General features: G+C 39.9%; 1 protein-coding gene across 2 annotated transcripts; it reads left to right on the top strand.

Annotated features, from left to right (window-relative positions):
• Nucleotides 1-5,901: 5,901 nt before the first annotated feature.
• Nucleotides 5,902-15,979, top strand: cnih2 (cornichon family AMPA receptor auxiliary protein 2). Of its 2 annotated transcripts, none has more exons than XM_086131670.1 (7): nucleotides 5,902-6,364; nucleotides 7,024-7,120; nucleotides 9,482-9,550; nucleotides 11,116-11,163; nucleotides 12,181-12,293; nucleotides 12,395-12,538; nucleotides 13,503-15,979. In XM_086131670.1, exons 1-7 carry the CDS (start codon nucleotides 6,324-6,326, stop codon nucleotides 13,528-13,530), a joined length of 540 nt encoding a protein of 179 aa, XP_085987796.1. In that variant the 5' UTR covers nucleotides 5,902-6,323; the 3' UTR covers nucleotides 13,531-15,979. The 2 variants fall into 2 exon arrangements, with proteins under 2 accessions (XP_085987796.1, XP_085987797.1); XM_086131671.1 differs by having other exon boundaries at nucleotides 6,855-7,120.
• The last annotated feature ends 8,748 nt before the right edge of the window (nucleotides 15,980-24,727 follow it).

The following is a 24,727-nucleotide window of genomic DNA, read 5'->3' as shown; positions in this document are numbered from 1 at the left end:
GTTCTTCTTTTCCCTTTTGGTTTAACTCTGTTCAGGAGTCACCAGAGCCAATCTTCATCTTCTGCTCCTGAACTTGAAATGATCTTGCTATCGTGATTGGATGTACATTGCCCACCCTCAGAGACACCGACCCCGACGGATTACTGCAGAAGACCAGCGGAATTATTGAGGGCCGCAGCCAACACGAACACTTTTCTCCTCATTCCATCCAGACATCAAAATCTAGAAGCACAAGGCTCAAAAAGAGCTTCTACTACCAAACTGTGATTTGACATCTTGACTTCCTATCTGGCTTTGTCTCCAGATCTTCCGGTCTGTGTTGGCCCTCTGTCCATCCTTGTCACTGCCAAAGACAGTCACAGGAACTGATTTGATTTACGTGCAGAGCATTTTCAAAATGGTCAACCGTGAGTTCTTGGTTATTTGTTGACGACAAGTGCATTTCCCTTTCGCTCAACACTGTTAAGCGAAGCCAACCTAAGGGACTTGCCACTGCTATAAATACAGACGTGGACGGGCCAGTGGCCAGATGTCCTCGCGTTGTTCTCAGAAACACGGAGCACCGCTTTCTTTTTATTGAGGGTTCATGGTGGTCGATTTATGATTGTCATGATCCTGTTTTGTTTGGTTTTTTTTCAGTCTCCAGCTAGGAAGTAAGGGCCAATAAGTCAGACCTGTCACATCAGGCATTGCTACCAACTGCCTTTAAAAAGCCATGGCTGTCAGATTATTAGCCTTGCTCATGACTCTTGTCTCCCAAGTGCTTAATTTTCTCGATGTTCTTGACATTTTTGCCTCATAGCCTTGCCTCGTTTTTCGCTCCTCACTTTTTGCAAGCATTTTTGGTTTGTTCTCGCCTTTTGCTGGTTCTTTGCTACAGTACCAACGTCTTTCGTTGTATTTTGTCGGTCTTGCGTTTTTATAAATAGATATATTTTTGTTAATCCATCTCTGTCTACAATTGTGGAATCTTTGTTCTGTCCGGAATTCTTCCGGACACCTGACAATGATGAAGTTAAGTTTGAATATTATTTGAATTATTTTCAATTTTTTTTTGATTGGAAATTTAGAAGTTTAGATTTGTGGCTATATTTGGCTTAAGATGTCATAATTTTATTTTCTGTCATTGGCACACATGAGAGGCCCAAAATACCGCCACTCAATGTTCAAAATAAACAGAATTAAATGCAGTCTTGTGTAATCTGCGTGGCTGCAGCAGATAAATTGCCAACTGTGTTCGTGGTTCACTCGCCTGTTATTCAATGGCAGCTTAAATAAGTGTAATGGGTTGTATGGTTCTCTTTATGTCTCGTGATTGACTGGCGACCAGTCCAAGGTGAAGTCTGCCTTTGTCCGAAGTCAGCTGAGATCGACTCCAGCTCCCCGTGACCCTGAACAGGACAAGTGGTATTGAAAACTGATGGGAGAAATATACTCAGTCCTGTTCTACAGAATTAGAATACTTCAAAAATGACTTCGACAGTGAAGTCGACGCTTCACTTTTATCTTAATGTTCTTATTTTGAGGTATGTAAGGCAAAAATAAATCTTGGACTCGGATTGTAATCGGCAAACGGCACATAGCCGACCGAAGTAGCCACTCGAACGGATGGCTTTCATTTGGAGGAAGTTTCATTTCATGGTCAAGAAAACGTCTAGGAGAAATAAAATTGATGCAAGGGGTCAACTAAGAAGTGTGTTGAACATGACGAGAAATGCGTAAATGCGCAAACATCCTCAAAACCTGAAAATGCTTTTCTGAAATAACGACGTGGCGTCTCTCAGGTTAATGAACAGGCGAGGCGTTTGCATACTGGTGCTTCATTTTATTTGCAGAATATACAATTGTCTTTTTCACAAGTACAAAGAAATTACCTGGTTCAAGCTTTGTTTCTTTTTCCTGTCGGGAACATTCAAATTGAAATGAGAATAAGGGAACAAGGAACACAAATTCAGCTACATAGGTGAAAGTGATGAATCTTTACCGTTAATCTGCTGATGTAAGTCGATCTTGATATTCAGGATTTACGTTTCTTCGCTTGATGTCCTCCACAGCTTGTGTCATCGATGTCTCCGTGACGACCATCTCGGACGTCTTAGCTTTGATTTTTGTGACATCACCTTGAGAGTTTTGTTACTGGAGCTGAATGACTTTGAGATGATGTCCTAAACAAATTTGTCATCGCCACCTAAATTCTTTATGTGACATCATCCGAAATAAATTTGCCCAGAAAACTTCACAAATATTTCACCTGTTTAAAATTTGCACTTGACTTTAATTTTCAAAGGTGATGTCCATTCAGCGCAAATGAAACGACGCGTTTCAGCAACATTACTGACTTTGTTTCTGTTGCTATGGTAATGTTTGCGCCACAATACGTCCATACATGGGAGACATTTTTATTGCTGTGGTCCAGTTGAGTTATTTTCTTGGCACATGCGTGCAAGTGCTGGTTGCTGTTCATTTCATTGTCTGTTGTGTCGCTTCGGGCATATGCTGCCAGTACTGTGCAACTGCCATGTTCTTGTTGCCATGAAGCAACGGCACAGGGAGACAGACGCACAATTTCTTTTTTGTGTGTGTCATTACGATATAAGAGTGTACTCACAACAATTAGACAGACGCAATCTAATTTCATCTATTACAAGATCTGTATCAGGGAGGTCGTTTTTTTAATACTTATTTTTGTGGTGTGCATGAGTGGGCAACTATATCGCATCATACTCGGAGTTGAACCCATCTGATTTTGGGCGAATCAGTCAAAGGGCACACAAGAATATATCATCCGAAATGATGAAATATGGCAAATGTGTCAGATTAATGATAGAAAGTCACATGTATGGGTCAAGTGTAATATCTCTGGGCTTATTTGAGACTCCCTTTTATTGCTAAACTACTCACCGAAGGAGCAAAGAACATATTGAGCAAGCGGCCCAAAGGGCTGCAAGTCATGAGACGTTTAATTGACTTTTCTTTGTGTATGAGATGATTCTTCGAACATCGTATAGTTCCCTCAGGATGGGTACATTGCTCGTTGCAATATCCCTCTAAACGCCGCTCTTGGTCTCTCAATTCACAAAGCAACGCTTTCAGTCCCACCGAAGCGACGTGGCTGTGGTTAATTGGTTTTCTGTCTGGCTTTAGGATGGAGCGGTCCAGAAGAACTCGCTGCAGATTGTTATCCGGATTAGCAATATGGATGTTTTTCAATGTATGCATACTCATAAATGCAACGTCCAAAGCTGTTGCGCATTAAATTCCACAGCAGGAATTTGGAATTGGTGGTGAGTCATTTGTTAATCAGCCCTGTTAGACACCCAATGTGACCATCTGTTGCTGTTTCTCTAGCCAGGATGTCGCCATCTTGTGGTAGATTTAATATCTGCCAGTCTTCATCTGCGACAACAAACTAATTAGAACATTCCTGGGCGTAACCTTTTCCAAGAAGATTAAACGTCAGTGTCACCCTGCACTTTTTTCATCATTACGCAAATAATAAATGCAGCACATTGCAACTTGATAAATGGAAGTGCACGGAGATAAACTCCAAATGGGGTTTGACATATGCCTTTCTTTGACCTAAGATTGAAAACCTATTTAAGTATTAATAACCAAAACGACCCGCAGAGATGCCCATTTTTTTATATGTCCCTAAATGTATTTTTGACGCTCATTTAAAAAAAAAAACTCTTGTTGTTGTTATGCATATCAGCTTTTTCAATATGCTCTTTGTTTTTTTTTTCTCAAGCTAGAGAAATTTACCATGCGTTGTAATTAATAGCTACGACGTTAAAATAAATCCATCTGTTGCTGAACCTAACCCTGAATTCAAGAATATTTTTAAGTACGGTATATTATTATTTGATATATTATTTTAATTGTATTCATCTTATTATTACTATGAAAATCTGAATGCAAGGAAAAAAACAAAGGCCCAATTTAGAATCAGCTTGAAAAATGAGACTACAAAAGATTACTAGTATCTCTTTCTAAATATTTACAACAACAAAAAAAAATGTTGACCGGTGTCATTCATGTTCGCCCCAAAAATGAATGAGTGCCACCGGTTCTGATCATTTGTCATAATTTAGATGCATGACTAAGCTCTATTCATTACAATTACGTCATAGTATCTCTCAGGATAGAGCGCTCACACAAAGCATCAAGTCATACATTTTCGATACCGGTTACCAATATCGAGTTACGACCACTAGAGGGCAGACTACAGCCATTTATGGATAATCAGCTTTCTAATCGTTGAATAGCCCTGTCATTTCTTATTTTAAAACGTTTCAATATTTTTCTGTTTCTTCTAAATGTCAGCCGCAAAGCGTTCAAAATAAATGTGGGACGATTGTTTAAAAAGAAATTTTCTCTTGTAAACTAATGAATGAAAAAGCTGTTTCATCTGTGAAGGTGTTCTTTAAGATCGATGGCAGGATATCGGTCAAGACAAATATCACTTTTCTTGCGAACCACAAAGTATTTGTGCAGGGCAGCCGGGGAGTCGCCAATCATACTTATCACTTGTGAGAGTTTTAGGAATACAGTGCATGGAAAAATAGAATGATGACTCTTTGATTACTACGGCCTTTTGCGATAGCTCAACAATAGTTCCATGCTCAAGCGAGATTAGATGGGCGGAACGCAATGTCATGTCAAAAGTCCAAGATAGGGGCTGTAATTCACAGGTTTGAGGCCGCAGACTCCCGTCTCCATCCGTGCACCCATTTTCTATGACGCTAGTCGTCATCAGGGTCACGGGTAACTGGAGCCTCTCCCAACCGTCTTTGGGTACACCCTGGACTGGTCCCTTGCAAATTACACTTCGTCCCATTTCATTGTGGGGAAGTTTTTTAGACAGTGCCATTGTCGAGACACATTGCCATGGCAGCATAATCATACACATCAATATTTCTTCATACCAATTGCTTCTATCGGTTCATTTTGGTGTCATCTTTTCTTTTCTTTTTTTTGTCAACTGTGCCCGTCATGTCAAGTCAGTTTTAGTCTTTTTCCTCGTGTGTGTTTAGTTACTTTGAACCTTTTTTTTTTTTTGGACTTTCATTCAGAGTAGCATGTTTACCTTCTTGTTATTTTGTTTGAGAGAAATTTACAGCACTTTTGAATTGAGCTTTTTGTCCACCATAAAAATTCAGGGATGGGATCTCGAAGGCCTTTGGAGGATAAGATACATATAACACTATATGTAAACACAATCTATGACAAAAACACTACGCAGTATTTTTACATGGGACACTGTGGTAGGTTGTACAACACCGCTCATTGCTTTTGATAGGCTACTTGACCTTTACAGAGTACCGGTATGTGTATTTTGAGCCCTTTCACTATTAAACAGAGTAGAAATACTTGCAATGCAGAGTGATATAATGTGAGACCCTCACCCTTTGAGGATTTGGTGCACCAAGTGCATACAGCTGGTTGGCTATCGTGTTATGTTATTCCACGGAAGGCTGAACTATGCAATGACTGCCAGGAGCTGCTGGTCTCTTTCCAGTTGCCACTCATTTCTAGCTTTTAAATCATATCGCAGCAGGAGATGGTCATAGTGAGACAATAGAATCAAAGTCATGAAGTTGGGGTGGGCCTTTAATGACACCATCATTCATCTCTGACACTTTTGGGATGTGAGGTTGGAAAATAAGAAGAATTACAGATGAAAAACGCCTGTGCGGAGTGGCTTCAATAATTGCTGAATGGGTACAATAGCGATGCAGACAAAAGGGAAAAAAACATTTTCGGCTTGCCCTGCCCCCTCATCAGTCTCTGGGGGACCAAGTGATAATGGGAATGTATAAATGGTTGAGAGAGAGAGACAGAGAGAGAGAGAGAGAGAGAGGGGATGGGATGGCACAAGAGGCAGGAGACCCAGAGCGTTGAGATAGGAGAAATAAGAGCAGCAGGGAAAACGGGGTGATGCGATTGGCTGATCCTTCCAATATTGAGCATGATAGAAATACATTTCTCCCGGCGATGGAAACAGACGGGCAGCAGAGTCATAAAATAGATTAAGATGCTCTTATTTTGTTTTTGTTTTGTTTTCCATCATCGATCTTGAAAAAGAGAGAACAGGGAGAGCAAAGAGAAGGACCAATTAACTTCGGACGCCCCGATGTGGACATTTGTATTTTTGAAGTCCAAACGAGCACAGATGCGTCCTCTGTTGACATGTTTTTCTTAAGAATCTAACCAGACGGCCAAGCCTCTTTTTAAAGGTTCACGAATGGAGATGGTTTAGGGATGAGAGAAGAGAGTTGTGACATGCTGTCGACCCAAATCGAGCAAGACGTGGACCGAGTGGAATGCTCTGCTCCGTGGCAGACACGTCACCAGCCAGATTCAGGTATTCTCCGCTCAATTCCGAAACCAGTCAACATATCGGTGCATACTACCCGTCTTCTACTGCATATGATCTACTTGGATGTGTGATGCTGACATCATTAGCAATTGGGTTCTAATAACAGCAGAACTCAAATTCACGCTTTCTGTACGGCTTGCAATGATTCGATGATGGACTCTCCACTGTTTAAACTTAAGGGAGACATGAAGAGACTGCTTGTGTAAACAGTGTCAACAATCGGGCAGAATGCTGCACCGGTTGTCTCCGCTCCGAAGCAACAGTTGAACTGAAAGTCATAAAAGAAAGTTATTAAGTGCCACAAGCCCATAAGCATCTTGGAGAAGAAAAACAATTCCGCTGTTGTCGTTTCACTCAGAGTCGCACGTTATGAATATTCACACAGCCATTTGCTGAAAACTCCCAACGAGATTGTGATCTTAACTCAATGAGAATGAGTGCAGGCACTGAAACGATAACTTCCCCTTGTTTATAGCTGAACGTGAGTGTTTGAACTCCCTGGATGATCCAGAGTTGCGCCTGAGGGGGCCAAACTGAAAAAAGAAATCTGCTTTGAGAGAAGCAGGGTGCAAGGGAACCACAGACAGAGTGAGGCAAAGGGGGTTTATTTCCCTTTCTCTCTCTCGAACCCGTCTCGTCGTCAGGCTGGCTGGCACCGCCATGGCGTTCACCTTTGCGGCCTTCTGCTACATGCTCACCTTGGTCTTGTGCGCCGCCCTCATCTTCTTTGTCATCTGGCAGGTGAGTACAGCACTTAAGTGGATTCACACTCCGAGCCCCCGCACGGGCGCAAGACAAACACATCCACCCACACACGCACACATTGCACAATAGTGACAGCAACGCAGCAGAGGCACCTTCTCCAGAAGTGATCAGGTGCATCCGTCCCGTTCATCTCGCAGCGGGTCTAAATGTATGTAATTATGTCACTTTGTAGCTCAAGATAGGCTCAGTGTAAAGTAATTGTACAGGCGTCAGATGCTTTGAAATGCCCCGCGGAAAACATCAAGGGATATATTGGTCTTTTTAATGGTAAACACCAGAATGGAAAGAGATTCTGATTCAAGTGGGAGTCTCTGAAGTGCTGAAATGTGGACTGCCAAAGAAATTATGATCGCATATCCACTTTTCCAGCAATGTGCGAGTTCCGTCGGTACATTGCACGCTATAAGACTGCAGATAACCCGCAGACATGAGTAGGAAAGGTCCAATATCCAAGGCTTTGCTATCATTTTAAAGTGTAACGCTTCCTCAAAATAGCCCGATAAGATCACGGCAGATCGTCACGAAAGGCAAATATTTTTTATTTATGATCGCCAGCACAACCCCTTACAATCTTTCAATACATTCTTCACTATTACAGTAGATCCCATTTAATCACTGGGGAATAAAATGTCACACTCCAGTATTTGTGATTTACGGTAAAACCTCGAATCATAATAAATAGAAAATATTAACTTTATGGAGGTTATAGACTAACAAGCCATCTTACTGGGTAGCATTCATTTGTTATGATACCGCAGCAGTCTTGAAATTGTTGTTGTGAAATAAAGCATGTTACGGCATCATGGCCGTATTAGAAAACTGTTGACTGTACAATTAAATTAATCTACAGGATCAATGTCATAACGTTCTCTAGGTTGGGGGGATCTCAGTGTATTGTTCCAAACATAACATTTTAACACATTTGAGATGCCAGTGCATTCTTAAATGTAGCAATTTAAGCCTTTGACCGTGTTGCTCAAGCTAATCAGGGTAAAAAAAAATAAAAAATTAAGAAAAAGAAGAATAGAGAGGTTGATGCTTAGTTTTGAGAGCCAAAATCTGACTAAATTCTCACCGGAACGGCCTGCTGTTGCCGGTGGCTCCGTCCGTGTATGTTGACAACAAACCCGCTCCTCAAACAAGGTGCGTTCACGCCACAGCAAACTGCACATAATGGATTCGGGGAGTCAGCAAAGCACTCCTCTTTATTGCCTGACCGGTATGAAATCTGCAGCATTTTTCAGTCAAATTTGCACAGACGTCAGCAGAGGCTTCTGAAGGGGACTTGCAAACTGCAAAGCTCCACAACAACAGTCGCTTCTCCAGTGGAGAACATAATATGAACTTCAAAACAGTTGCTACAAATCTGAGGCTGCAAAATGACTAACGTACCGACTGGCTGAATGGTGTGACTACATATTAGTCAGTCGGCGTGTCTGAACGAGAAAAGCAAGGGGGCGGGTGGGAGCGGATGTCTGGCTTGCCGTTCAACCGTGTGATTGAAAGGCTTATCAAACTATGATCCTGGACCACCAACCACCAGCACCCCCCCCCCCCCTCCTTCCCCCCAGGCGAGCCTCGACGCACTGGCAAAATATCCCTATTGAATTCGGCTGTCAGCCAATCAGATGGCTTGCTCACTGCATCAGTAACCATGCAACCCACGGTGGGGTTTGCCCTGTTGCTATGGAAACTGTATCTGTTTACAAATGTGGAATAAAAAAAAAACGGTGGAGAGAGTCATATAGACTTGCAGGAAAATAAACAGCATGGAAGTCGTCACTTTTGCGTGCTTGGTGTAAATTTTAGGTTGTGGGCCACACACTTATCTGGAGAAATATTTTCTATTCATGATTTCCACGAGTTATAGTAACAAACATAGAGCGATGTCCTTAACCCTCATCAAAGATGGACATAATCCTTGTAATGGCAAACCTGATATTGATATTGGACCTGATGGATTGTGCATCTGTACCTAATGTTATGGACGAATAGATTTCTCTGATTATTTTGAATTTGGATTGTTCATGCATGCAAAACACCTCAGGGGGGACATTAAGTGCGGCGAAATAAATCATGCTTTCAGAAACTGAAACTATAAACAGGGCTCAGTATTTAAGTTGTTGCATCAGATTTATGAATGCAACAGTCGGTTTCAATTTAAACTTCCAGTAGGAATGAAAAGTGGCTCCTGACATTGTTAAGCCTTTCTTATTGTTTATGAACTGTTGCCACGATGTCCAGGGAATGAAAACAACCTGATAGCATCTGGAAGCGTTCAACAGTGCAATCTAAAGGCATAGAAATGTCAAGAAATTCACGTGTGCTATATTTCAGATTATTGCATTTGATGAACTGCGCACAGACTTCAAAAACCCCATCGACCAGAGCAATCCCACCAGAGCGGTAAGAGACGCCTTGTGTTACTTGTGCATGCAAAAAAAAAAATCTACCTTGAAGTGTCCAAACTATTCAGGCATTCTCAATGAGTCCAATATTCAATTCCTTCTTCTGTTCTTCGGATGGATCAGACGATCATTTTTACATCAGAGTTTCTAATAGTCGTCTGAAAGATGTGAAATTATACAACATTTTATTCATAAAATGCTGATATTTCAATTTTGTTCTGAGAATGTTCATTAATATTGAGCATCAAAGGTTAGTTGTAGGCTTCCCAGTGACTGCGAGTCAAACATCCATCCATCCATTTTCCAATCCACTTTATCCTCACAAGCGTCGCGGGGTGTGTTGGAACCTATCCCAGCCGTCCTCGGGCCGCAGGCGGGATACACCCCGAACCGGTCGCCAGCCAATCGCAGGGCACACACAGATGAACAACCATCCACGCTCACACTCACACCGAGGTACAATTTAGAGTGTTCCATTAACCTGCCACGCATGTTTTTGGAATGTGGGAGAAAACCGGAGTACCCGGAGAAAACCCACGCAGGCACGAGGAGAACATGCAAACTCCACACAGGAATGGTAGAACTGGAATCAAACTGCACTGTGAGGTCGACGCGCTAAACACTGGACTACCAAGCCGCCGCAACTGAAACAACAAAGACTTATTTGCATGCAGAGTCAACTTTCAACAATGGCATTGGCTCATCTGCTCACCACATTTATAAACCTGAGGCAAAATTAGGCCTTTATTTACACGACGGGATCAGAAGTTCAGATATTGTTTACATTTCATCTCACTCAGTCAGAACTTTCCAAACCGGAGTCCCAGTTGGGAATTCCTCGCCAAGCAAATGGATTAAAAGCATATCCATTACTTTTGACGACGTAAAACAATGACGACCGCTAAGTCGACACTTTTGCGAGTTGGCATCAGCCGAGAGATTCTTCGAGAATGTTCCAGCAACAATGTGAAGCTACAAAGTGAGAGTGATGAGGAGTGGGAGAGGAAACTGTGAAATCAGGCTGTGGGAGTGTGGAGGCGCGCCAGCCACACTCACACACACACACACACACACACACACACACACACACACACACACACACACACACGTCTTCACTGTTAATTTTCTGATTGGTGCATGCTTGACAATAACCGGATGAAACTTTTTAAGAAAGGACTCCCGTGCTGCATCCGGTTCTTTTTCTTTATTAATGTTGGACCAATATATATTGCCGACGTCCTGCAGGGATGCACCTTCAGAGAACGATCGATAGAACCTTCGGTAAACAACTCTTGGTTTGGCTTTAGGTACTTGACTTCTTCGAGCAATTGCCACCACATTGTGGTCACTACAACCTATTGAGACTGACACAGCTTGTATGATTCAGCAACAGAAAAAAAAAGATGCATCATCATTTGTACTTTCATATATTATGCAAGTGTGTTTGAATGTTTTTAAGGCAAAAAAAAAGGACCTGTATGTTTAGCATTGAAAGTAAGAAATGGATGAAGAAATGTGAAAGAAGACTACAGTATCATTTTTTTCTTTGTTTCTGATCCACAGAGGGAAAGGATTCTCAATATTGAGCGAATCTGCAACCTTCTTCGCCGAGTGAGTAATTTCAGCTTTTCACATGCCACTGCTCGATAACATCTGGGGAGGGGGGGGGGGCATCATTTGTCTCCCCCTCTACTGGGAGCGCCATGACGCATTCTCCATTTCACGTGGAGCCACCTTCAGTGCTTCACTCCACACCCACACACTGATTCAGAACTCTCATGTCGGGATTTTTCTCCGCCTTTTTACAGACAAGAACCATGATATCTGTCACATCTGCCAAACAGAGGAAGCCATTTGTCTTTTGTTTGGGGTCTTATACAATGTAAATAACAAAAATGCGTGCGTAGGAATAGATATTATCTGTTCCGTTGTTATTATTGTTGGGTTTTTTTTCAATGTCCTGTAAAGCGCTTTGTTACAGCTAGGGCTGTTGTGAAAGTGCTTTATAAATAAAAATGTATTGTATAGCACTGTATTGCAAAATGCATGTCACATAATTGTGAATGACATTGAACAAGAATCCAACATTAATGCGCATGAACAAGGTCAATATGCTCCCTATTAGGAGCAAATGAAAGCTACAGTGTAGGAAAATCGCACTTCTATTGAGTGTGGAGCTTTTTAACTCATTCAGTACCAGCCAATTCTAGACCAAATCTGAAAAGACGTTTAAAAACGTCTTTGGGAGTGAATGAGTTAATGGTTATCGATGTTGGTAGGCTGTTGTTTGCACCCACAAACGCCGCAGAACACCAAACAAAAATGGAAGTCAGCATCACCAGAAACAATTGGATTTCTGTAGTTAAAAATCAGAGGAAGTACATTTTATTTTCAGGCGCTTTCATATTCAGCAGGTCAGGGTACTAAATAAACTCAACTCGAAATGATTATGTCCCCCACCGTAATGGAAAACTCTGACTAGAAGTCGAAGGTATACACTCCAAATCATATAGAGAAGAACGTGCGGTACCGATAAGAGTTCATGAAACATGAAAAAAATGTGGTCCTTTAAATGTAACACTCCTTACAACACGACTGAAATGGATTCCCTGTATGTGCTGTTTTTAGTTGGTGGTACCAGAGTATTCTATCCATGGACTTTTTTGCCTAATGTTCATGTGTGCTGGAGAGTGGGTCACACTTGGCCTAAATATCCCACTACTCTTTTACCATCTGTGGAGGTACGACGTGCACCGTCCCCTAACAAATGCCTTCAAAGTGGGTTTTTTTTAATCCATTGGCTCCAGTTTCTAAGAGAAAATTCTCTTTATATTGTTCCCAGGTTTTTCCATCGACCAGCTGATGGGTCCGAGGTCATGTATGATCCTGTAAGTGTGATGAATGCCGACATCCTGAATTACTGTCAGAAGGAGTCGTGGTGTAAGCTGGGCTTTTATCTTGTCTCTTTCTTCTATTATCTCTACAGGTAGGTTTAACTCTATAAACCTGTACATGACCTAAGGCTGTATTTATACTGGAGGTCTGAATATCCAATTCCGATTCGTCGATGATATCCCACTTTTTTTGTGGAACTGAAAATTTACACCAGAGCAGCACGGTGCAACGGTGATTATTGTATATCTGCCTTCCAGTATGGCTTCAAATCTTTGTTTACGTGTTCTCCTGATGCTTGCTTAGGCATCCCCCCCCCCCCGCCCCCACATTCCAAAACAAAAGTAGACTAATGACTCAAAATTGTCCTTTGGTGTGAATGTGAGTCATTTCCGTGAAGCGAAACGTATTGACCTTGACATTGCCAATGCCGTTGTGATTCCTAGTCAACGGATGTCTGTGACGTTGGACTGGAAAACAGGTCTCTGGATTCTGAGTGCCCTGGTTAAGATCAAACTTTGAGTATTTTTAGACATTGCTCCCAGCGCAATAGTCATGAGCGGTATGGCCATCGGAAATCGAAGACAGGTTCCCTTACTTTGGTAGCGATGTCCGCTATTCTGGTGACTGCGCTCATCATGTTTTACACGGTATATTATTTGCAGGAATATTCGCAAATCATCCAGTTTCAATGACCAGAGATCTTTGATCTCTAGATAAGTGAGAGAAAACACGCTGATCAGCCGTAAACCTTCCCGTGATCGGCATGTTGACTACGTTTTCAATTTGACATTTTACAATGGAGTTTGTACGGCATTGGTGGAAGAGACGCACGCAACAGGTCCATAGAATGAGGCTCGCTATGCTAATGCTAATGCCGCTGATGTATGTCGTTCCAAACAGGGCTACGTGGCCACTTGATTGTGCCACTTGAACCATACAGTGTAAATGCAGCCTTAAATTTACTTACAGTGTTGTAGGGCTTGCATTATAAAAAAAAAAAATCAACTGTCCATTTGTGTTTCTTTATCTTTGTTATGATCTACTCATTGATCAAGCATGGTCTATGCCCTGGTGAGCTTCTAAAAGATTCTCATGCTGAGATCGACAGAAAAGCATCGATAAGGAAAGAACCACGAGATCAGCTCTTCCGAGTGCCATTGTGAATGTAAAGGTGTTGCCGCCGATCCATTTCGACCACTTTCTTACAAACACTGCAGTGAGACAGATGGACAAAGGAATGGGTGGTGGATGGAAGTAGTGAAGCGGGTGATGGAAAAGGTGCTTGTGATGCCTTTTACGCCTCATTACAAAAAATCTTAACAAGGAATCTGAAGGGCTGGAGTCATCCCACGCTGCTCTTAATGATCTAGTCTCTTAACTCACTGTGACTCTCTAAACATTTAAGATGGAACACAAAATCTTTGACCTGGAAAGTGTGCAAGTGTTTGGTATTCATCCATATTTTGACAGACGCCTCTAATATCCAACCACTGTGTTTCTGCTGTGTTGTGGAGACATTTTGTTGTAAAATGGAGAAGTTAAAAAAAATGCAAGCAGGGATATTACAGATCGCTGCATGCAGAGACACTTTCAATCAAGATGTAGAGAAAGCCTTGGCGACCAGGGTCATCGCGGTCATTTTCAAACCGAGAGAACAACAAATAAAAAGCAAGATTCAAGTCTCTATACAGGCAATTCAATTTGAAGTGTATTCTTAGCTGGAAGGACATAGTTCCCATTAAATGCTAGACGCATTTCTTTCCCCTCCACAGTTATGTGCTCACAGATTCAATGCCAAAAGATTGTGTATGAAAAGCATTGTGCCAAAGAACATAGGTGAAGTGAAAAGCAACGATGTGGCTTGAGAAATCCTGTACATTGTCACTGACTGTAAATGCTAAGGCGACATGCCGTGTCTCGGTTTTCACTTTCTTCTTCTTCTTAAAAAAAATCTTGGTACAATAATTTTCTTCAAAAGAGAAAAAGAGAAAAGAAAACCAACATCTTGTCAATTTTTTAGTGTGCAGAAACCGCCTTATCTCCATTTAACTTCACGCATTAGCATCAATGCTAGCTATTTTAGCACAGTGACATTTCATGTATGACAAGCAATTAAAAACTCCAAACTAGCAATCTATTAGGTTTGATGGCAACGTGTGTGTGTGTGTGTGCGTGCGCGCGTGTGTGTGTGTGTGTGTGTAATAACTGAGTGAGACACAAGTGACAGAAAGACTCAGTGATAATGATTACATCAGACATGTAAAGAGCCATTCCATCTCGATAATACAATCAGACACATGAACTCATTGCTGCTTGATGACCAAGCCTTTGCTCATCTGCTCTTGTTCTCATGTAGTCGTTGAGTGGACTTATTTGTAGATAAGTGATGATTCCATTGTGATTTTGTCCAGCAGTAGGCGTACAGAAATTCAGGGTCCTGATAAAAAAAAAATGTTTCCGCCCCTGCGGATCAATGTGTGATGAAGAAGTGCTCATCACATGTCTGGTGTTGCTACTTAGGAAAAGGTGTCACGAGTACTTCAGCCTGTCAACATATTTTAAACAATGATCAAAATCAACGTAAACATTCACACCACAGTGTAAAACATCTTTTGTGGAAGTAAGTGTATGGAAAAAAAAAAACACATTTTGAATAGACAGCAATACTAGGATTAAAGCCTGACACTGGAATAAATTAAATTGTTTGCAAATAATCCAAATAAACTTTGGCTGTGTTACCATGGACAACAATAACTTGATTTTTAAAATAGATTTTCTTCTTGAATGACTGCATACTTCCATTATGGTGTTGAGACTCTTGGAGAATATTTCTTTCAATTCAGTTTACATGTGACAGAAACCTGAGAGTCAGAAAACATTTTTTTTTTTTTTTTTTTTTTTTTTTTTTTTTGCTGCTGTTATAGACTAATATGAAATGTGTGCGATCTTCTGGTGGCATTGCAATGTGGATTTTTGAAATGTGGACATCTGGAGCAAGCCTATAGGTCAACATGAGTTGCTACGGATTTTGAAAGAGATTCATGTGCTACAGAATCTCCCTGCCCCCCCCCCCCCCCCCCGAGCAGAAGACACACAAACATAAAGTAGCCTGGGTCACAATATTAAGGACACTTGCACAATGTCATCATATCCAATGGGAGCAAAATATTCATGTCCCGTTTTGACACGAGCAAAGAAGTAGGATTGAAAGTTGTGGGGTTGTAAAGTTCATTGTGCAGGCGTACTTAATGTTGTGTCCAGTGAGTAAACAGGACAGGACAATCACCACCAGGACAGTTTGAAAAATACAGTTTGGTTAATTGTCTCTATGTGACCATGTATGTAATCTCCAAACAAACATTGACAAAGTCATTTCGGGCATATCTATTTGTAACTGTCTTTTATACATTTCTGATCAGTGTATTCTATAACCAGTTTGGTGGGCAACTTTAGAACAATCAGGTTCCAATATGATGTACACTTCATAAACAAGCAATTCATATGTATTGGAATAAAATGAATCCATCCTGAAAAAAAAAATGTGTGCATTTTTATCCCCCCCACCCCCATCTTTAGAATCCGATATCTTGCAGTCTTTACAGAGGTGTGTAATTGTAGTTGAGGCACAACAATTAATCAATTTGATTGAGAGCTAACTGATTATCAAATGAATTGAATTTTGATAATTGAATAATCGTTTCAAGTCCTCATGAACAGGAAATTGTCCAAATCTTGGAATTTCTGCCTCTCCACAGTAATATTATCAGACTGTAGTCCTCCATTTTTGTCTCTGTCATTTATCCCAGTAAGACATCTGCTTTTACTTTGGAAAACACCGCTAAGCATTTTTGCCTATTTTTGACACATTATGGACCAAACCAGCTACAGAATCATAAATAATTTATGTTTCTGCGTTTTCTGCGCTGTCAATGTGAAATTATAGATGAACACTGAAAGTCATTGCTTAAATCTGATTCAACGATTCATTGAGGAAAAAAAATGGACAGGTGAATCCATAATTAATCATCTTTAGCTGCAACCTTTATGCACAGTCAATTTGATGATAGAATTACAGTATATAGGCTTAATGTTTTTACTTTATTTCACAAATAATGTCCCAGAAAAAAGGTGAGCCATGAAGGTCATTACCTGAATCATTTTCAGTCGACAGCAATTGACAGTACAAAGCAAAATGGCTGCCTGGCCTGAGATGGATTCAAATCAGCTGGATTTTTTTACTTAGTTTATATTCCACAAATGCATTATTAGTCACAATATTGTGTTTAAAGCAGCGGGGCCACATCGAACATTAACTAGTCAAGAATTATTTTGTTGACTTCCCCTTTTTAAATCTTGAAATAAATTTGTGATTTATTTATTCATTTAATATTTAATTTCCAATCACAGTAATTTTGTGACTTTTGGGGTTGATTTTACAATTCAGAATGGTTCATGTTGACATGCTTCCCTATTATTTTGCTCCTTTGGCAAAAGCTCCAGGAACGGGTATTTTTTTTTTTTTGGTCTCCCCTAAATATCTGTGCCAAAAATGCTTCCCGTCTCACAAGTGATTCGACTGAAACCAACGCGGCAACAAAGCACCGAGCGGATATTTTCCTCCGACTGAAAAAGGACATATCAGTCTCCACTGTCACCATGGAAACCAAATTGTATTAGGCATTCCCTCCGAGGCTTTATGTCAGACACAGAAAAATATAATTCATTTGCACTTTTCACATGCCTGGCAGCATTTCGTGAGTACCTTGCTACATGTTTAGATTACTGCAAGGTCTGTGCATTTCTGCATGCACAGTAAATATCCATAAAAGCATCGCAACAATGCTCGTATGATGTCTTATCGCAGGATACATACGCACACATACCAAATGCATCTGTTTCTCCCATGGCTCACACCGTTTCACACTCATCCCGGGCTCTTCCTTTTTCATCACCCTCCACACCGCCATCGCAGTCTCAACGCCGCCGTTCCCCTCTCTTCCTACGTCTGCGCTCTCACAGGCACGTTGCCATGGAAACTGGCTACAACTGCGGGGCTCGGAACGGGAAGATTGGCATCCACACTGAATCGCTAATTCATCATTACACAAGACGCTGTAGGACGCCGCATTTCACTCAGGCTGTGCAGACATGAAACATAAGAACATAATGTACGGTGTATGTACAGTAGTAAATTGTGAACAAAGACATTCAAATGACATAAGTTATAGTGATTTTTTTAAATTATTTATTGGAAAAAGTGTGGGGGGAAAAATGACACAAATTTGTTTTCCCAACTGACTAACATTTCATTCCTCAGATTTTTCTTGGGGGGGCAGATCATGCTTTTCACTTGTCATTTAAATCTATTCCACTCACAATATACTGTACTATGCACATACAAGATATGGCAAATCATGACTCTGGATCTGAATTTCTTATGTTTCCACATGTTAAAAACAACAACTATTAAGTCAGCATGAGAGGTTTTGCTCTCAGTATGATGCAATGAGCATGAAAAACATGACACTTATACAGAATTACAGTGACAGAGTAATGCATCCATGAACCATTTCTACAGCCACCTAGTCCGCATAATGTCCCTCCAGGGTTGTCATTAGCGCTTTACATATGAAAAACAAAGGGGAAAAAATAGCTTGAGTGAGGTGTGGGCGAAGCCAGAGGCAAAGTGTACTTAAGTGGGTGCACGGAGGTGACAAATGAAGGTGTCCATCAACAAAGTGCCCTCTCCCCTCTATTTGCACGACTCACTGTGTTTGACAGAAATAAATATTTGCTCTCTTCATCCAATGTGATTTGCAATCGGTGGCGGGGAATGAAATGTGTTCTTTTGTAATCAAATGCAAATGTCTGTTCAAAGAATAGTGGGGTTCTAAGCAACACGCGACCGCTGCTTCAAGGTCTAACAAATGCTTACCACTTTTGCTTCTGTGGAACTGAACTCGACTCGACTAAAGAGAGAATCCATTTTATATCATTGCATTGAGAGGAGCTAATGTATTCATCGTATGCCTTTCTAAACTATCCACTATCTGTATTGCAAAACCAGCTCACAGTTTCCTGAAAGTGGAGCCTGTTCCAGCTGGGTGAAATACAGAATACACACGAACTGGTCGCTAGTCCGGGGCACATAAAGATGAACGAGGATTCATACTTATACACAATTGGCACGATATGAAGTCTTATTCGCTCTGGTCTATTCAGGTCAAGCTGCGCAGAAACTTTTGCTATCAAGAGGATGTGGTGTTCTATTACAAACAAGACAGTATTTATGGTTGTTTTGTTTCAGCTAAAAACGCCTTGCTGTACATGGTCGTTTTTTTTTTTTTATAGTAAGGCGTTTTTGGCCAAAAAAACAAACATGTATAGGAAGGCGTTTCTCGCCGAAAAAAAATTACCATGTATAGTAAGGTGTTTTTAGCTGAAAAAAAAGACCTTGTATAGCAAGGCATTTTTAGCCGAAAAAAACCAACCATGTATAGTAAGGCGTTTTTAGCCCCAAAAAAAACGACCCTATTTAGTAAGCCGTTTATAGCTGAAAAAAAACGACCATGTATAGTAAGGCGTTTTTTTGCCGAAAAAAAACGACCATGTATAGTAAGGCGTTTTTAGACGAAAAAAACGACCATGTAAAGTAAGGCGTTTTTAGACGAAAAAAACGACCATGTATAGTAAGGCGTTTTTAGATGAAAAAAACGACATAGTATAGTAAGGTGTTTTTAGCCCGAAGAAAACGACATAGTATAGTGAGGCGTTTTTAGGCCGAAAAAAATGACATAGGATAGTAAGGCGTTTTTAGGCCGAAAAAATACGACATAGTATAGTAAGGCGTTTTTAAGCCGAAAAAAACGACATAGTATAGTAAGGCGTTTTTAGGCCGAAAAAAGACATAGTATAGTAAGGCATTTTTAGCCCGAAAAAAACGACATAGTATATATAGTAAGGCGTTTTTACCCCGAAAAAAAAATACATAGTATAGTAAGGCGTTTTTAGCCCGAAAAAAGCGACATAGTATATAGTAAGGCGTTTTTAAGCCGAAAAAAATGACATAGTATAGTAAGGCGTTTTTAAGCCGAAAAAAACGACATAGTATATATAGTAAGGCGTTTTTAGGCCGAAAAAAACGACATAGTATAGTAGGGCGTTTTTAAGCCGAAAAAAACGACATAGTATAGTAAGGCGTTTTTAAGCCGAAAAAAACGACATAGTATAGTAAGGCGTTTTTAGGCCAAAAAAAAAACGAAATAGTATATAGTAAGGCGTTTTTAAGCCGAAAAAAACGACATGGTATAGTAAGGCGTTTTTAGGCTGAAAAAAACGACATTTAGGCCGAAAAAAACGACATAGTATATAGTAAGGCGTTTTTAAGCCGAAAAAAACGACATAGTATTGTAAGGCGTTTTTAAGCCGAAAAAAACGAAATAGTATATAGTAAGGCGTTTTTAAGCCGAAAAAAACGACATAGTATAGTAAGGCATTTTTAGGCCGAAAAAACGACATAGTATATTTAGTAAGGCGTTTTTAGGCAAAAAAAAACGACATAGTATATAGTAAGGCGTTTTTAAGCCGAAAAAAAAGACAGAATAGTAAGGCGTTTTTAGGCAAAAAAAAACGAAATAGTATATAGTAAGGCGTTTTTAAGCCGAAAAAAACGACATAGTATAGTAAGGCGTTTATAGGCAAAAAAAACCAAAATAGCATATAGTAAGGCGTTTTTAGGCAAAAAAAAACGACATCGTATTGTAAGGCGTTTTTAAGCCGAAAAAACGACATAGTATAGTAAGGCGTTTTTAGGCCGAAAAAAACGACATAGTATAGTAGGGCGTTTTTAAGCCGGAAAAAACGACATAGTATGGTAAGGCGTTTTTAGGCCGAAAAAAATGACATAGTATAGTAAGGCGTTTTTAGGCAAAAAAAAACGAAATAGTATATAGTAAGGCGTTTTTAGGCAAAAAAAATGACAGTATAGTAAGGCGTTTTTAGGCAAAAAAAAAACGAAATAGTATATAGTAAGGCGTTTTTAAGCCGAAAAAAACGACAGAACAGTAAGGCGTTTTTAAGCCGAAAAAAACGACATAGTATAGTAAGGCGCTTTAAGGCCGAAAAAAAACGACATAGTATAGTAAGGCGTTTTTAAGCCGAAAAAATCGACCATGTATAGTAAGGCGTTTTTTAGCCGAAAAAAACGACAGTATATATAGTAAGGCTTTTTTAAGCCGAAAAAAAAGACATAGTATAGTAAGGCGTTTTTAGCCCGAAAAAAAACGACATAGTATATATAGTAAGGCGTTTTTAGCCGAAAAAAACGACATAGTATAGTAAGGCGTATTTAGCCCGAAGAAAACGACATAGTATAGTAAGGCGTTTTTAAGCCGAAAAAAAACGACATAGTATATATAGTAAGGCGTTTTAGCCCAAAAAAACGACATAGTATAGTAAGGCGTATTTAGCCCGAAGAAAACGACATAGTATAGTAAGGCGTTTTTTAGCCAAAAAAAATGACATAGAATAGTAAGGCGTTTTTAAGCCGAAAAAAGACATAGTATAGTAAGGCGTTTTTAGGCCGAAAAAAACGACATAGTATAGTTAGGCGTTTTTAAGCCGAAAAAAACGACATAGTATAGTAAGGCGTTTTTAGGCCAAAAAAAACCAAATAGTATATAGTAAGGCGTTTTTAAGCCGAAAAAAACGACATGGTATAGTAAGGCGTTTTTAGGCTGAAAAAAACGACATAGCATAGTAAGGCGTATTTAGGCCGAAAAAAACGACATAGTATATAGTAAGGTGTTTTTAAGCCGAAAAAAAAACGACATAGTATAGTAAGGCGTTTTTAAGCCGAAAAAAACGACATAGTATAGTAAGGCGTTTTTAGCCCGAAAAAAAACACATAGTATAGTAAGGCGTTTTTAAGCTAAAAAAAACGGCATAGTATAGTAAGGCGTTTTTAGGCCCAAAAAAACGACATAGTATAGTAAGGCGTTTTTAGGCCGAAAAAAACGACATAGTATCGTAAGGCGTTTTTAGGCCGAAAATAACGACATAGTATATATAGTAAAGCGTTTTTAAGCCGAAAAAAAACGACATAGTATAGTAAGGGGTTTTTAGGCCGAAAAAAACGACATAGTATAGTAAGGGGTTTTTAGCCCGAAAAAAACGACATAATATAGTAAGGCGTTTTTAAGCCGAAAAAAAACGACATAGTAGAGTAAGGCGTTTTTAGGCCGAAAAAAACGACACAGTATAGTAAGGAGTTTTTAGCCCGAAAAAAACGACATAGTATAGTAAGCCGTTTTTAAGCCGAAAAAAATGACATAGTATAGTAAGGCTTTTTTAAGCCGAAAAAAACGACATAGTATAGTAAGGCGTTTTTAGCCCGAAAAAACGACATAATATAGTAAGGCGTTTTTAAGCCGAAAAAAACGACATAGATAGCAAGGCGTTTTTAAGCCGAAAAAAACGACATAGTATATATAGTAAGGCATTTTTAGGCCGAAAAAAACGACAAAATATAGTAAGGCGTTTTTAAGCCCAAAAAAACGACATAGTATAGTAAGGCGTTTTTAGGCCGAAAAAAACGACAAAATATAGTAAGGCGTTTTTAAGCCGAAAAAAACGACATAGTATAGTAAGGCGTTTTTAGGCCGAAAAAAAACGACATAGTATGTAGTAAGGCGTTTTTAGCCCGAAAAAAACGACATAGTATAGCCCGAAAAAAACGACAGTATCGTAAGGCGTTTTTAGGCGGAAAAAAAAGACAGTATATATAGTAAGGCGTTTTTAAGCTGAAAAAAATGACATAGTATAGTAAGGCGTTTTTAAGCCGAAAAAAACGACATAGTATAGTAAGGCGTTTTTAAGCCGAAAAAAACGACATAGTATAGTAAGGCGTTTTTAAGCCGAAAAAAACGACATAGTGTATATAGTAAGGCGTTTTTAGGACGAAAAAAAACGACAAAATATAGTAAGGCGTTTTTAGGCCGAAAAAAACGACATAGATAGCAAGGCGTTTTTAAGCCGAAAAAAACGACATAGTATAGTAAGGCGTTTTTAGCCCGAAAAAAACGACACAGTATAGTAAGGAGTTTTTAGCCCAAAAAAAACGACATAGTATAGTAAGCCGTTTTTAAGCGGAAAAAAATGACATAGTATAGTAAGGCTTTTTTAAGCCGAAAAAAACGACATAGTATAGTAAGGCGTTTTTAGCCCGAAGAAACGACATAATATAGTAAGGCGTTTTTAAGCCGAAAAAAACGACATAGATAGCAAGGCGTTTTTAAGCCGAAAAAAAACGACATAGTATAGTAAGGCGTTTTTAGGCCGAAAAAAACGACATAGTATAGTAAGGTGTTTTTAGCCCGAAAAAAACGGCATAGTATAGTAAGGCGTTTTTAGGCCGAAAAGACGACATAGTATAGCAAGGCGTTTTTAAGCTGAAAAAAAGACATAGTATAATAAGGCGTTTTTAAGCCGAAATAAACGACATAGTATAGTAAGGCGTTTTTAGGCCGAAAAAAACGTCATAGTATAGTAAGGCGTTTTTAGGCCGAAAAAAACGACATAGTATAGTAAGGCGTTTTTAGGCCGAAAAAAACGACATAGTATAGTAAGGCGTTTTTAAGCCGAAAAAAACGACCATGTATGTCATTTTTTTCGGCTAAAAACGCCTTACTATACATGGTCGTTTTATTTCGGCTAAAAACGCCTTACTATACATGATCGGGTTTTTTTCGGCTAAAAACGCCTTACTATCCATGGTTGTTTTTTTTCAGCTAAAAACGCCTTACTATACATCGTCGTTTTTTTCAACTATAAACGACTTACTAAATATGGTCATTGTTTCGGCTAAAAACGCCTTACTATACACGATCGGGTTTTTTTCGGCTAAAAACGCCTTACTATCCATGGTCGTTTTTTTCGGCTAAAAACGCCTTACTATACATGGTCGGGTTTTTTCGGCTAAAAACGACTTTCTATACATGGTCATTTTTTTGGCTAAAAATGCCTTACTATACATGGTCGTTTTTTTTCGGCTAAAAACGCCTTACTATCCATCGTCTTTTTTTTTCGGCCAAAAATGCCTTACTATACATGGTCGTTTTTTTGGGCTAAAAACGCCTTTCTATACATGCTCATCTTTTTTTCGGTTAAAAATCCCTTACTATACATGGTCCTTTTTTTGTGTTAAAACGCCTATGCATGGTCATTAAAAAGAGCCTTACTGTCCATGCAAACTCTGCAGAGGAAGGCCTCGGACTGGATTAGAAGCCTGCATCTTGCCGCTGTTAAGTTGATGACTTAACCATTGGACCATGGTGGCACTGCTTTGCCATGTTCACAAGTAACCCAAAAAGGTCTTTACAAACCTGGTCGTAACGCTAGACATGCAAACCCTGCAGATGATGGCCGAGACCTGGATTTGAACCCTGCTCCTCTGCACTGGAAAGCCGACACAGTAACCAGTCGACCACTGTGGAGCTGCTCTACTGAGTTTCCAAGTAACAACCCAAAAAGGTCTTCACATAGTCGTTCAAAAACTTTACTTGCAAACATCACAGAGGAAGGCCAAGACCTGGATTGGAACCCTGCACCTCTGCGCCGCTAAACTGAAGTACTAACCAATCAACTATGGGGGCACTGCTCTACTAAGTATCATAAGTAACAACCCAAAAAGATCTTCATGTTCAGAGTCGTTCAAAAAACCTTCACAAGCAAACTCTGCAGATGATGCCTGAGACCTGGATTTGAACCCTAAACCTCTGCATTGTTCAGCCAACACATTAACCAGTCAACCACAGTGGCACTGGTTAATCGAGCTGGTAAGTAACAACCCAAAAAGGTCCTCATATACATGGTCTCTCAAAAAACTTTAGATGCCAACTTCACAGAGGAAGGCCAAGACCTGGATTGGGCTTGAAACGCCTTACTATACATGGTCGTTCTTTTTTTGGCAAAAAAGGCTTTCTATACCTGGTCATTTTTTCGGTCAAAAACCACTGACTATACATGGTCATTTTTTTGTATTAAAAATGCCTTACTATACATGGTCATTTTTTTCGGCTATAAACGGCTTACTAAATATGGTCGTTTTTTTTTTCGGCTATAAACGGCTTACTAAATATGGTCGTTTTTTTTTCGGCTAAAAACGCCTTACTATCCATGGTCGTTTTTTTTCGGCTAAAAACGCCTTACTTATACATGGTCGGTTTTTTGGGCCAAATACGCCTTACTCTACATGGTAGGTTTTTTTCGGCCAAAAACCACT

Source organism: Hippocampus guttulatus, chromosome 15 (genome assembly GCF_054856545.1).
Source record: "Hippocampus guttulatus isolate MCC_2025c chromosome 15, RoL_Hgut_1.0, whole genome shotgun sequence".
Lineage (NCBI taxonomy): Eukaryota > Metazoa > Chordata > Actinopteri > Syngnathiformes > Syngnathidae > Hippocampus > Hippocampus guttulatus.
Note: the sequence above shows the minus strand (reverse complement) of the source record. Positions and strands in the feature narration are given on the sequence as shown.

Coding starts and splice junctions, on each gene's coding strand:
- cnih2 (XM_086131670.1), top strand. CDS start 6,324: ATGCTCTGCTCCGTGGCAGACACGTCACCAGCCAGATTCAG. Junction 7,121..9,481: donor TCTTCTTTGTCATCTGGCAG/GTGAGTACAGCA, acceptor GCTATATTTCAG/ATTATTGCATTTGATGAACT. Junction 12,539..13,502: donor TTCTTCTATTATCTCTACAG/GTAGGTTTAACT, acceptor TCATTGATCAAG/CATGGTCTATGCCCTGGTGA.